The sequence below is a fragment of the Clarias gariepinus genome, chromosome 16, assembly GCF_024256425.1.
Source record: "Clarias gariepinus isolate MV-2021 ecotype Netherlands chromosome 16, CGAR_prim_01v2, whole genome shotgun sequence".
NCBI classification, from domain to species: Eukaryota; Metazoa; Chordata; class Actinopteri; order Siluriformes; family Clariidae; genus Clarias; species Clarias gariepinus.
In genome coordinates this window covers 29,581,872-29,595,610 of record NC_071115.1, presented here as the reverse complement: position 1 = coordinate 29,595,610, position 13,739 = coordinate 29,581,872, and the positions used below count along the sequence as shown (strand labels likewise).

The following is a 13,739-nucleotide window of genomic DNA, read 5'->3' as shown; positions in this document are numbered from 1 at the left end:
AATAGAATTAACTATGGCACACAATTAAGTTACATATTGCACTAGAACTGTAGTGTAAATGAAAAGAAGTATTGCACATGTATATTATAATCAGATATTGCACTTGGAACTTGAGTTGTGTAAACAGTATTGTCATAAAATATTATTGAACAATTTGAACAAATTGAACAATTTGATCGAATAAAAACACTGACATAATTTGATACATACTAAAATTTAAACTGTGATATTTTACTATTAAATTGATCTTTTGGAGTGGTGCACAAAGTACAAAAGTCCTGTACTTGAGTAAAAGTAGAGCTATTCCAGGTAAAATATTACTCAAGTAAAAGTAGAAGTCCTCCATTTACAATTGTTTGAGTAAAAGTATTAATAGGACTGAGCTTGTATTAGCTCACTTTAACCTTTAGGTCATAAAAAAAAAAGAAATAATAATAATCAAAAAAGAACGGGTATGTGAAATGTGTACTTAGTTAACTTGCAACTCTGCTAACATGCACACACTAATTGATTAAATCCATAACAATGACCATACAGCTTGCTATTTTGAGAACAATAAAATATAATGAACTCTGATTAGCTGGCTAGGTGTATATATTTATATAGGTATATATTTCCACATACAGCATAGGTGTTAGATCTAGCCTGAGAGGAGGCTATTATGTTAGCTTTTTTACATTTTGATGCTAATCAGAAACATAAGTAGTAGCTTCAGGTAAAGATCGTCCACTTGGCGGCCATCTTTGCAAATCGAGCTCTATGTGATTTAAGATATCGACCTGTAGAAATTGCATCATTTGAAGTTATTCATTTTGTTTTTCTTCCTCTTTCATTTATTCCTACTGTTTTTTTGTTTTTTTTTAACCAAAACGATGGTCATCCAATACCAATACTAATATTCAACTTTTGTCGTAAATACATTTAAAAGTATAATTAAAAGTTTCGGCATAGTGGTGATTAAGATGGTTGATGCTCTGGATTGGTGATTGGAGGGCCTGGGCTTCAAACTTCACCACCACTGGTTCACCACTGTTGGGTCCTTTGGCAGGGCTCTTACTCCAACACCTCGGAAAACTAAGCCACTGCACTGCATCCCAAGCCGTGGTGAGTAATGTGAAGGTTGTGAAAGGAAGGGCATCCAGCATAAAACCTGCCCCAGATCCTGCAGATGAAATCATCTACTCTGGCGCCCCCTAGGATAAGAATGACAAAGAGCAAGAAAAAAAACACCATTAAAGGTTTAGGTATAAAGTGTGAAAAAAAAGACCATTTACGTGCTGCAAATTGTACAGAAAGGAGAAGCCTGTACCTTCACGAATTTCACTTCTCAAGGCGCCGTCACGCACAATTTAAAAGTGGCATGAAAGGTAGATAGCATAGCCTCCTTAGCTTGCCCTTTAAATGGAAGCCTTGTGTGTGTCTGTGTGTGTGTGTATGTGGGGGTGGGGGGTATGTGTATGTGTGTTTATACAATAATTAGCAGTCCTACGTTGTAATCTATCTTTATATGACACTAACTTCGCTGACAGGTGACTCAGTAACACACTGGTGAGTAATGTTAGTTTCGACAAGATTCCATGTGGGTTTTAAAATAACATGAGCAAAGACATGACAGAACTGATATGAGGCACATTTACTTCTGTAGCAGATGGAAAATGATTATGGAACAGGCCTTTTTAAAATACGAATAAATAAAAAATAAAAACATTTTACTAAGTGGGCTTTTTTCAATGAGAAAATAAATAACTAGCGGTGTTAGCAAAGAACATTACCTCAGAAAGTGGCGTGTGCACACATAAAACACTGACAGGATTTATTATTTTTCCTTCTCTCTCTTTTTTTTTAGCATAATATTCACTAGACATTTTACGTGGCTAGCAGACATGAGCTAACCTGACAGGATTTTACAGAGAATATATTTTTTTTATTATTATTGTTTTTCAAATTGTCATAATCTTCACTGAAAAACAACTAGCTGGCTAGTTAGCATGAGCTAGCCTGAAAGGAAGTCTGTTATATAAGTTTTATACAATGTAAAATATACACTGCTTGCTAAACTAAGCTAATTTGACAGGATATCATTTAAGGATTCCTAAAAGATTGTTTAAAATTACTTTCTTACAGTTTATCATCTTAATGCAGTATTAATATTATCAAATTAGCACGTTTATACATTAACTTGACAACAAATCTCTTCAGTAAGTTCCCAATTGTTAATGTGAATGTTAGCTACTTGGCTAGCACATGCATATGTTGCCTGACAGTATTTCCAAAAGGGCTGGTTAATCTAAATTAACTTAGTGGAATTTAAAATTTATTTTTAAACTGTCCACAAATAACCTAATTACTGCTACTGGCAGCTAGCTAGCTGGTTAATATCTTCTGATGCTAGTCAGCTATCAATAAATATCAATCCATGGATCCAGCAGCGATATTATCTTAAATCTCTTGTATAAAAAGCATGTAGTAAAGTGGAAAGTTAGATTAGTTGCTTTACTAGTTACGTTTTTATTGTATTAAATTGTTCTTTCATTTAAAACATTTAATCTATCTATACATATAATAAAACTGTAAAGTTGGCATGTCTGTAGAACACATCAAGATGTTTTAAAAATTTTTGTCTGTCTGTCTGTGCATGCATCACAAACTACTGAACTAATTTGAATGGGGTTGGGGTAACGTATATACAGTTGGTGGTCCATACACATCCAAAAAGCGTAACCTGCGACTGAGATCTAGACTCCAGACATCCCCCTGTTAATAAAATGTGTGTGTGTGTGTGTGCGTGCTTGGCCTGTCTACATGTGCTTGTGCTTTACTGCACGTTTCAGGTTGTAGAAGGTTCAGGATATGCGTCCCCCAGAGATTTCCCCTCGCTTCACTGAATTCTCAGTCCAGCAAATCGTAAACAGTGTAGTAAGAAGGAGGGAAAGGTTATGTTTTTTTTTTTTTTTTCTGGAATGTTCAGAAATCCAGGCCGAAACATCCTGACATAAGATGTAAATATTTACCTGTATCGGGCGTGTGTGTCATAAAAAAACGCAGATTGTTTTATGGCGCTTAGCACTATGTGAGAGAGGAGAGATATGAATATGCCATCATGCTTCCCGCCACATTCCTTATGTTGAGGTGTGTGTTATGACCCGGTATGCTTCTCCTACAATTCATCTTTGTCTGTGTGGTTTATGGGCTCAGAATTGTCTGCAGGGGTTTGACATGATGTGATCCATCTACTGTAGCTAGACTTGCAAGTTTTTTCAAATTTCCATCTGCTCCATCTGCTTTTCAGTCATCGAAGAACGGGGAGTGAAAATGAGGCTCACGGTTATCGACACGCCCGGATTCGGAGACCAGATCAACAACGAGAACTGGTGAGAGAAGCTTGATCACTTCGGAATATTTCCCAGTATATGGCTTTTAATATCATACTAAAATACATTAAAATCCACCCTAATAGAAACCGTTCTAGATATTAATTTTTCGCACGCTGTTTCTCCTCAGCTGGGAGCCCATCATTACGTACATCAATGAGCAGTACGAGAAATACCTGAAGGAAGAGCTACACGTCAACAGGAAGCGAAGGATCCCAGACACTCGCGTCCATTGCTGCGTCTACTTCCTGCCAGCCACAGGCCACCGGTACATGTCACTTCCTGTGGTATATTTACAGCTAAGGACATTAAATCACTGTAATGGAATAGCGCTGATTTTAGACAGAATAGAGGAGACCCGAAGTGGGCCCTAGTGCCCCGATTGACCCTTTGACCTGAAGGAAACCCGAGAGCCGTAAATCGTTTTCATAGTAGCGAGTAAGGTTGCGCTAAGCAAACAGAACAGTATTCACGGGTCAAGAAGTCATAAATACCCGAATCTGCATGCAAATATTCCTAAGCCTCGTTGAGCTGCTGGTCTTCTGAGAGTCTGTATATCTTCAGGAAATTTACGAGATGCCTTGTATTAAATTTTAAACCTCCAGCTGAGGACTTGAAGGGATGAATTAGTTTATAACACAGTGCTAGTCAGTGGCTAGGATTACCCAGCTATCAATAACCAGGAAATCAATAACATAAGCTTGGAATGAGCTAGCTTGTGTTTGGCTACCGCAGCGTTAACCCAAAGTTCTCCCGCAGGTTGCGCCCAATCGATGTGGAGTTCATGAAGAGGTTGGGGAAGATCGTCAGCATCGTACCTGTGATCGCCAAAGCCGACACGCTAACCATGGACGAGAGGCTAGAGTTCAAGCAAAGGGTGAGCTGTTATTCATTCATTTAGCCACTTGTAATAGTGTTCCACTAGTGCTTGGACACCATCAAGATAGAACGTTTTCTCAGTGAACCAGATCCATGATCCATGAGAGTTTGTGTGTACTCTCAGCAAGAGAAACTAAACTGTTCAGCATATAGTTCGGTAATCTATGTTCTTGCTTCATAGATGTATTTACAGCCATACACTTTGGGATTTAGTCATGGGTTATAAAATGCCTTGGAATCATTTTCGTATCAAAACTAATAACAACGCCAAGACACATTTGTGTGCCTGTGTGTGTGTGTGTGTCGGTGTATTTTTCCTTGGTCAAACCTGTGCCATTGTTCACAGCTCAGTGGATCCAGCAGGATGATGCAGTGTGGGAGGAAGCCTCCCTGTACTCCTGTACTACATCCCTCTCCAAAAGCCTCCCACACACACACACACACACACACACACACACACACACACAATCATAAACCTAGCTGATAATTCAGGTTACACGATGCTATCCGTGTTGTTGAATATTACATCTCCCACCGTGGTATCTTGATAATAATGTCTCTCATTTTGTGTATAAGTGGTGTGTCTCATTTTATGTTTTGTTTGCTGATTATGCATAATTTTTTATGTTTGTTTAAGTATTCAGCTGAGGTATTTATCTGGGTTTTTCATTGTTTTTTTTAAGCGACACCGCAAAAATCATTTTTCATGACCACACTTCCTGCGAGGTAATTAATAACTAATTAAGCTAAATTTGCTCATTAGAAAGCAATGAAATAAAAAAAATTATATTGCAAAATTGTACTTATTTAACAAATGGGATACAGTTTAATTTATTTTTAAAATGTTTACTTGAGCGTTGACTCAGAAAATTAATTAAAAGTTGTTTTTGACTATCTGTAAGTCAGAAATTTTACTTAAGTTTGTGAAAATGTGAACCTCGATCAATCGGTTTAACATCGTATAATTGTCGCTGTGTTGCTATTATGTTGATTTGTTAAAAGAAAGCAATTAAAAACAAATTTCGGCAAAAATTAAGACAAACAAGACTAGTTGTTCAATTAAGGCAAAAGTAACGGTAAAGTAAAAGTAAGGAGCTCATGCGCTGCAGTGATCTAGCTACATTACTGGAAGGTTTAGCACACTTTATGCTTATAATTTGGCACTTTTGTAAAAATACGTAATTAGTCACCTTAAAATTTACTTAAAATATAAAAAGTACTGAGATTGTATTAGCTTACAGTAGCCTTTAAATCAGTTACACATAATAGTCAGCAGGTGATGATTTTCCAGCATTAAGTAGTACACCCCATGCAGAAGTGTAGTGAAGTAAAAAGTACAGATCTTCGCTGTAGGATGTAGTGGAGTAAAAGTAAAAAGTATCCTGTAATAATAGCACACGGGTAAAGTACAGAAATGTGAAATATGTACTTAAGTAACAAACTTACATACCATCTCAGCCGTTTAGGTTTCGTTTTGTAGTTTCCAGCTCTCTTTGCCTTTTATGGAGTTGTATGGGCGTGGCGCGTGTAAGCCCAATCTGCCATGAACCTGCTCTAGTTTTTTTCCTTACATATGAAGTATGACAAAATGTTTTGTAAATTTAAGGTAAGTTTTTTTTGTTGTTTGTTTAATTTGGCTACAAAAAGAATTTACACACAACTTTCATTAAAGGCTTCGCGAGTGAGGCCTGCTGTGCCAACATTTGTTTTCTGACGTTGTTAGAGATTTTCATCAAGTGAAGCATCCAGACTGTTACACTTCTAAACTTTCTGGTGTTTCATCATGTGACATCATGATACGTGATACTCAGGTTTATAACCGCCTTGTTTTCAGTCCAAAGTCGCTGTTGTCGCTTTAACAAGCCACCATTTTGTGTCAGTGTTATCATATTTTACCTTCAACCCTTCAATCATGTTCATGTTCTGGTGTTATCCCCTGCTCGCACTGCGCTCTAAAACATCCACAGGCTGAGCAAGTGAAGTGTTCATATTTCACCCCCAGGAGATTGTGTGTGTGTGTGTGTGTGTGTGTGTGTGTGTGTGTGTGTGTGTGTGTGTGTGTGTGTGTGTGTAAAATCATCTCTGTTAATCTGACCAGAAGCTCTTTCTCTGTTTGCAGATAAGACAGGATCTTCTGAGCCACGGTATTCGCGTGTACCCGCAGAAGGAATACGACGAGGACGCTGAGGATCGGATACTCAACGACAAGATCAGGGTACGAGGATTTTTTTAATATCGATGAAATCCGACAAGGCTTTCATGTGATTGACTGAGAAAATGACTGAGCGTTAAGAAACACCAACACTTATTAACTAGACACTTATTATAATTGAAACATGATTCCGTTTAGATGATTGTTTTTGGTTGTTTTTGTAGGAAAACATCCCATTTGCGGTTGTAGGAACAGATAAAGAGCACCAGGTGAATGGCAACAAGGTCTTGGGTCGGAAAACCAAATGGGGAATCATTGAAGGTGAGATTTTTCTCCTGCACCTACAAAAAATATAATAATAATAATAATAATAATAATAATAATAGGTGTTGTAGTAATGGGTTTCTTCCGGGTACTCCGGTTTTCTCCGACAGTCCAAAAACATACAGATTAGGCTAACTGGCGTTCACAAATTGACTGTAGTGTGTGTGAATGAGTGTGTGAGTGTGTATGTGTGTGTGCTCTGGGATGGATTGGTACCCTGTACCCTGCCTAGTGCCCTAAGCCTCCTGGGATGGGCTCCAGGTCCCTGAATACAGGATGAGTGAGTGAGTGTACTGTAGTAGAAACAGTGGTAGTAGTAGGTTGAAGTAGTACCAGGATATTGTATGGATTTATATCTTATACAAGCTTGCCATCTAGTGGCTGAGTACAGGCAAAGCAACAGGAATTATTTCTATTGCTCTAAACCCTAGGTGTTCATTACATTTCATGTTTTTTTTTCTTTCTTGCAGTCGAAAATGTCGAGCATTGTGAGTTTGCCAACTTGAGAGACCTTCTGATTAGGTAAGTCTAACTTTTTTGATCTTAGTAATATTATTCAATATTCATTCATTTTGTTTCCTACTACACCACTTTAACATCCAGTTATGCTTTTTTAAAATAAATAAATAAATAAATAAATAAACCACGCTGTCATCATTCTGATTGGTCAGAAGGCCTGGGTAGGCTCGTTTTCTCTAACGAGGCATTTAAGTAAGTCTTAAATCTCTCATTGGTGTCGTCATGGCGATACGGTTACGGTTACGAAGTCTGATTAATATCCTGATGTAAGAGTAGTAGCACGAGTATACAATAAATGAGTTGATTATGTCATTGAAAAGCAGAAATAATTAAGGGATTAAATTTTTTTTAAATAATGCTAATCCTGCGCAGGTCCCACCTTCAAGACCTGAAGGACGTCACTCACTACATCCACTACGAGACATACCGGGTGCGGCGGCTGAACGAGAGCAACGCCAGCGGGCTCGGATTCTCCGTTCACACTCTGGAGAACGGTACAGCAGAGAAGAACGACGCAGAGAGCCAGCTTTAAACACACACACACACACACACACACACACCCCAATCCTGCGTAGATGATGATGGCAAGATGATCACAAAAGATTTCTTCTAGATGTAAAGACGTAAAGACTTTTCTGCATTTAAACGTCATATATGAGTCTATTTTTTAAGAGGAGTCTATATTGTGGGTGGGATGTTTTTTTTTGGGGGGGGGGGTATAAAAAGCCTTAGAAAATGTTGATGATAATAATGATGATGATGATGAGGAAGTACAATAGAAGTGACAGGCGTGTAGGAAGAGGGACATTCCTCTTTCCTCATGCTGAGGATTTCAGTCCCTTTAATTTCTCTTGTGTTTTAAAAGAAAAGTAAAATTAGACAAACTATTTTTGTTACCGTGCTTGCTTTTGAAAAGTTTCCTTTTCTTTGTTGTTGTTGTTGTTGTTGTAATTTTCTAACAGAGCTATTTTAAATGAAAAGAAAGCAATATCACCAAATGTTTTTATTTTTAATCTTCAGTTTTTTTTTCTATCAGTCTCAACAGTTCTTCAATAATGAAAAAAAAAATCATTTGAAATACAGCTAAAAGAAAAAAACAAACATTACACCAGTAATTATGTGCTCACCGTTTTTTTTTTCATCAAAGGTACACATTTTTATACACACTGTCTGTTATTGTGACTTTTTTATTTTTATTACATGAAAGCTACTGTACATACTCATGTTGTTTTTTTTCTATCATTTTGTTTTAATAATAACGCAACATGTACTAACAGCTCCGTCATGTCCTCGTTACATATAATAATATTCATGTTAAACGCCATTGATTTACGATTAAAAGATTGTCACTGTTGACCGCACATTGTTTTTATTTTACATAACACGTCCGGAATTAAATTAGTCACATTGATTTATTGATTGTATAATCGTACAACAAAATGATAATTATAATACCATAGAATATATTTAATTTTTTTAGACTATAATAGAAAGTGAATTAAACATAAACGTTAATAATTTTAGGGACATAAATAAGTGTTATTAATCAACAAAGCTATTTATAAATCATTCCCAGAAGCGTTCTCACCTGAAATGTGTTGCCCATGACTATCCGTTTGGGAAAAAAATTTAACTTTGTTATCCTAAATTGAAAAATTTAGCTTTTAAATTTACAGGTGGTGTGGCGAGTAAGAAGTTCTTCTACTTACAAAGTGATCTTTTATATTATTCTATATTACTCAGTCGGGTTAAAATAACATTTATTTCCTTTAAGAACATTTTTTAAAGTTGTTTCATAGTAGAAATAACACAAATCCATAAATTAAGGTGTTACATTAAAAACATCAACTATTTTAAAAAAATCTGCGGCCTGGTTTATAATCTTCTGTTCCACCCAAACATTTAATCACGACTCCGTTCACCAAACAAGACGATAAAGGATAAATTTCACATTGTTTAAATCCCATGGCTTTGGTTTATTAGTTCTGGTTACATTTTACATGTAAATACTTAATCAGAAGTTTTTAATGGGAATTTTAAATCTAATTACATAATTTAAAAATGACTAACCTTGTATCTATTTGTTTATTATAAAGGTCTCACAGCCCAACCGCAGTACCCTTATGAACCACTAGGGGGGGGGGGGGCACACTAAAATACTGGTTTAGTTGTTTTCAGCTCACTGTGAGCCTTTTGTGATGGGTTGTAGGCCTAGTACACCCTTTATGGGATGACAATTCATCATATGGCATTATTATTATTATTATTATTATTATTATTAATATTACTGCCAAATTTTAATGTTTTAATAACATTTTAACAGCAAAGCTAATTAGCAAACAAGCAGCTTACTTTGAGGTTTTTAATGAGAAGAAGTAATTAAAGACATTGTGTGTGTGTGTGTGTGTGTGTGTGTGTGTGTGTGTGTGTGTGTGTGTGTGTGTAAATCAAATACACAGAGACGTATTTCCTTTTGTACAACCTTTACTAAAATGGTGCAGACTGGAACCAAACCGTTTCGGGGAAGGAAAAAAAAAAACGACAACGCATGTCTGACAAGGCACTGCAGCCATGAGAAAGTTTTTTCTTTTCTTTCACTACAGAATTATTTACATAAAAATAATAACCATAATAATAAAGCTTAAAGAAAAACTTTATGTCGATGTCTGAGAAAGGTTGGATGTGGGAGAGCTGGTCCGTGTGAGGCAGACGTCGTTTTCATTAAGCACAGTCACGCAATCGGGCGTTCACCCCGTGAACAAAAAGCCAAGTTTTTCATTTCTTTTTTTCATTAGAGACCCTGTACGAACGGTGGAGTTAATAGTTATTCAAGCGGCACGTGTGAAATGCAGAATTACATCCGTGTTTAAGGTGGGAGTTAGAGCAGATCTGGTAGTAGTGTTAAACGTGGTGGACTTCCATCGGTACTGAAGGCTTGATCGATTAAATGTACAGCATTAGACAGGTTTCTTTTTTTTAAATCCAAAGGACAGGTTCATGCGTCCGGAGCTCTTCTATAAACATCATGTGCGTGTCCCAAACACCGGACTTCACATAGCTAGTGTACGTACAGTATGATTGAACCCTGTTTCAGTATCTTTTTAAGGTTTGACACGAGTGACGCTTCGATATCGGTGTTTTTGACCGAGGACGAGGACGAGGACGAGTACGAGCTATGTAAATGCAAATAATCCGTTTCACCCGCCCAAAAATATTAGCAATATTACCAATTTCCAACACTATAGTCATATATTTTTTTTATTAAAACATTTAGAAAAGACAGGAAAATAAAGTAAAAAATGAAATAAATAAACATTAAACCTCACCTAATTTATGATTCCTCTTGGCACCGGCTTTAAAAAACAAACTGAAAGCAACTCCGTTTTCTTCTTGTTACCGTCCTTGGTGACATTCTTGGGAGCCCATGGTGTCATGTCTTCATGAAATCCCTCACAAAATGAAAAAAAAAAACCCCCAAAAAGTTCAGTTTGTTCGCTCATATGCAGAGACAAACCCTAGGGCGTTCATGTGCCGAGGTATTACTGTATCTGTATTGCAATTCTGTAAGTGTCACTATTTTTTAAATATCCTGATTCTATATTTAATTTTTTTTTAGATTTTATTATAATTCTAAAAAAAGATATAGCAAATAAAAGCCTGCCATTGAGTAACACTTTAGTGCACCACCTGTAGGATCATAGTGGAACTGCAATATTTTACCACCTTAAATGTAAATGTATAAATGTAAATAAATTTTAAAAATGTTAAAAAAAGAAACTATTTATATAACCAAATGAATTTTGTCCCCGATCTCTTATAGCTAATATGAGTTTCGATGCATCCTGAGTTTAAATTTAATCCGATTTTCACAAGAGCAAGTGAACGAACTGAACAACTGTTCCTGTTTAAGTTTTTTTGTTCATATTTTTTATTTTTGGAGGGTGATTTTGGAATTAGGTGTAAAGTTAGTTGATTGCGCAAGTTTGCACGCCCTTGGAAAAAACAAGAATTACATATTTAGCAATTATCAAGACATTTTAGTGTAAATGTGTGAAATGAAAAATATGAAATTGTGAAACGTTAATAGGTGGAGATCAGTAACTTCTAATTTGTAAACCCCCTTCGATGTCTTTATTTTCATCTAAACAGCATTTTTAACTTATTTTTGATTTAATTAATATTGTAACTTAATCCTGTTGTCTGTCACAACTTCTCACAACCCCTCAGTTAAATTAAATCTTTTTCTGTTGATTTTGGCCCAAATTTTTTATTTTTACATTTGTTCCAGGACACACTCACAAATTACATGTCGAAATTCTAAATTCTGTTGTTTGTACATCAGTCGTAAAATTCATGTAGGTTTAGGCTTTTCCTATTTAAAACATATGTAGGTGTGCAAACTTTTGCACCCAACAATAACCGCATGTTGTTATATGACTGGCTTTTCTGGAAAGAGAAATATATTTATTCCATTTTTAGTGTTATTTGTTATCTAGTTAGACCTTGTACGTTAAACCCCGGTGTTTGGGACACTGCAGAAGAATGTGTGTGTGTGTGTGTGTGTGTACGTTTGAGTGTGTTACATTCGTTACTTGCTCATACAAAGTAGGCAGCGATCTTTTGCTAACCACACAGGACATACTGTACCTGTTGCTATGCTAGCACGTAGCCCACGTTAGCATGTCATCTTATACTGGATACAGCAGAACAGATTTCTGTGATTCACTGCTGACGCAATTCATCGCTTCGAGACATTAATCAATTTTTTTTTTTTTTTGCATATCAAGCCCACAATACATTTATTCGACATGACCGAACACATCCCGAACCTCCGTTATATACAGATTAGCGTAGAGGAATTAAAGTTAATATTGAAGTTTCTGCTGAACACCATCATTCCAAACTCTCGCTCCAGGAAAACAGCTTGGTTCACAGGAAAAACGACATTATGTTCTTGTAATCTGTTTTTTTTTTTACAATGTAATACAACATCTCCATGTTATATAATTTTCCTCAGCGATATATTATTAATTATCTCTGTATTTTATTTTTATTGGATGGAGGGATAGCATAAATGGAAGAACTTCCACAGAACTTCTGTTCTCATCTATACAGAGAGCTGGTGGGTGTGTAAATACTGCAATGTGGTTAAAGTAAAATAATAATCATCATAATTATAATAATAATAATAATAATAATAATAAAAAAACACTCCATTGAAAAACTAGACCTCAGTGTTCTTTTGGAGGAAAGTCTTTCCAGGACGTCCATTTTGGCGTTGAAACTCAGCCTCGGTCTTAAATTTCGTCCACCAGGTGTCAGTGTAAAAAGCAAAAAACATCTTTAAAAAATAAGAAATAAATCAAAAACTTAGAAGAAAAAACAAACAAACAAACAACCCTGCCGTTTAGAAGCAGCTCTTCATGTTCCCTGCTCTTTTTCATCTTTAATTAGAATCAAATACATCACTCGGTTAAAAAATTAAGAGAAAAAGGAAGAAGAAAAAGCAACCTCGTAGACTTCGCTTAAATAAATAAATAAATAAATATAGTCGATAAATTAACCTTAAGTAGTAAAATAGATAAATAAATACGAATCTCAGAGCTTGAAGATGAATCAGGCTTTAGTACGATCTGGATTTAGGACCGCGTTTGACCTTTGACCTTTTTGGCGAGGCGAGGCATCATCAAAGTGTAAAGGTTTAAAAGGTTTGAGAGAAAGCAAGTTGTGACCTTAAGTGCCTGAAGCCTCAGGGTCACAGTGTCTTTTTCATTGTTTTATAATAATCTTAACATTTTGTGCAGAAAAGTAATAAAGCTGTATTAGCGTCGTTTATTTCATCGTACGGTAACATCTTCCTGCTCGTAACCCAGTGAGTTCTGATCGCGACTAAAAGTACAGTGTAGAGGAAAAGAAGGAGAAAGCGAGAAGATTTAGGAAAGGAAAAGAATAAAAAATATGCAATGAGGGAAATGACGGAATATGAGAAACAAAAAGAGGAAGGGGGAAATAAACAACGGAGAGACAGAGGAAATAAAAAAGAATTAAATTTTAAAAAATCACTAATCAGTTAAATGAGTTTGAAATGTAAAGAAGCAAAAATAAAAGCAAAAAATTGTGAAAATCAAAAAAAAAGAGAAAAATAAATTTAAAAAGCAAGAATTAAGAAAGAAAGTAAGTAGTAAAATAAAGAAAAATTCAAACAGAGAACAGAAAAAGAAGAACTCTAAAAAAAACATGAGGCATGGGGAGAAAGAAGGAATAAAAAATTTAAGAAAGGTTGAAGGAAAGAAGAAGGAACAAAGAAAAAAGAAAGAAATGACTGAAGGACTGAAGGAGAGAGAAAAAATCTAGTAAATAAAGAAAAAAGAAATGACAGGCAAGGAATGAAAGTAGAATAAAACAAATGAAGCGGGGGAGGAAGGAGGGGAAAGAAAAAGGATAGAAAACTAATTTTTACAAGCAGGAAAAAAATGAAAGCAAGAAAGAAAGAA

At 35.8% G+C, this 13,739-nt stretch overlaps 1 protein-coding gene across 5 annotated transcripts in view; it reads left to right on the top strand.

Moving 5' to 3' along the window:
* Positions 1-8,601, top strand: part of septin12 (septin 12) — a 64,725-nt gene extending 56,124 nt beyond the window's left edge. For all 5 annotated transcript variants that reach the window (XM_053514407.1, XM_053514408.1, XM_053514410.1 and 2 more), the window contains 7 exons: positions 3,290-3,371; positions 3,502-3,639; positions 4,131-4,248; positions 6,370-6,465; positions 6,627-6,723; positions 7,197-7,248; positions 7,618-8,601. In XM_053514407.1, coding sequence (XP_053370382.1) covers positions 3,290-3,371; positions 3,502-3,639; positions 4,131-4,248; positions 6,370-6,465; positions 6,627-6,723; positions 7,197-7,248; positions 7,618-7,777 — 743 coding nt within the window. In that variant the 3' untranslated portion in view covers positions 7,778-8,601. The remainder of the gene's footprint in view (positions 1-3,289; positions 3,372-3,501; positions 3,640-4,130; positions 4,249-6,369; positions 6,466-6,626; positions 6,724-7,196; positions 7,249-7,617) is intronic.
* The last annotated feature ends 5,138 nt before the right edge of the window (positions 8,602-13,739 follow it).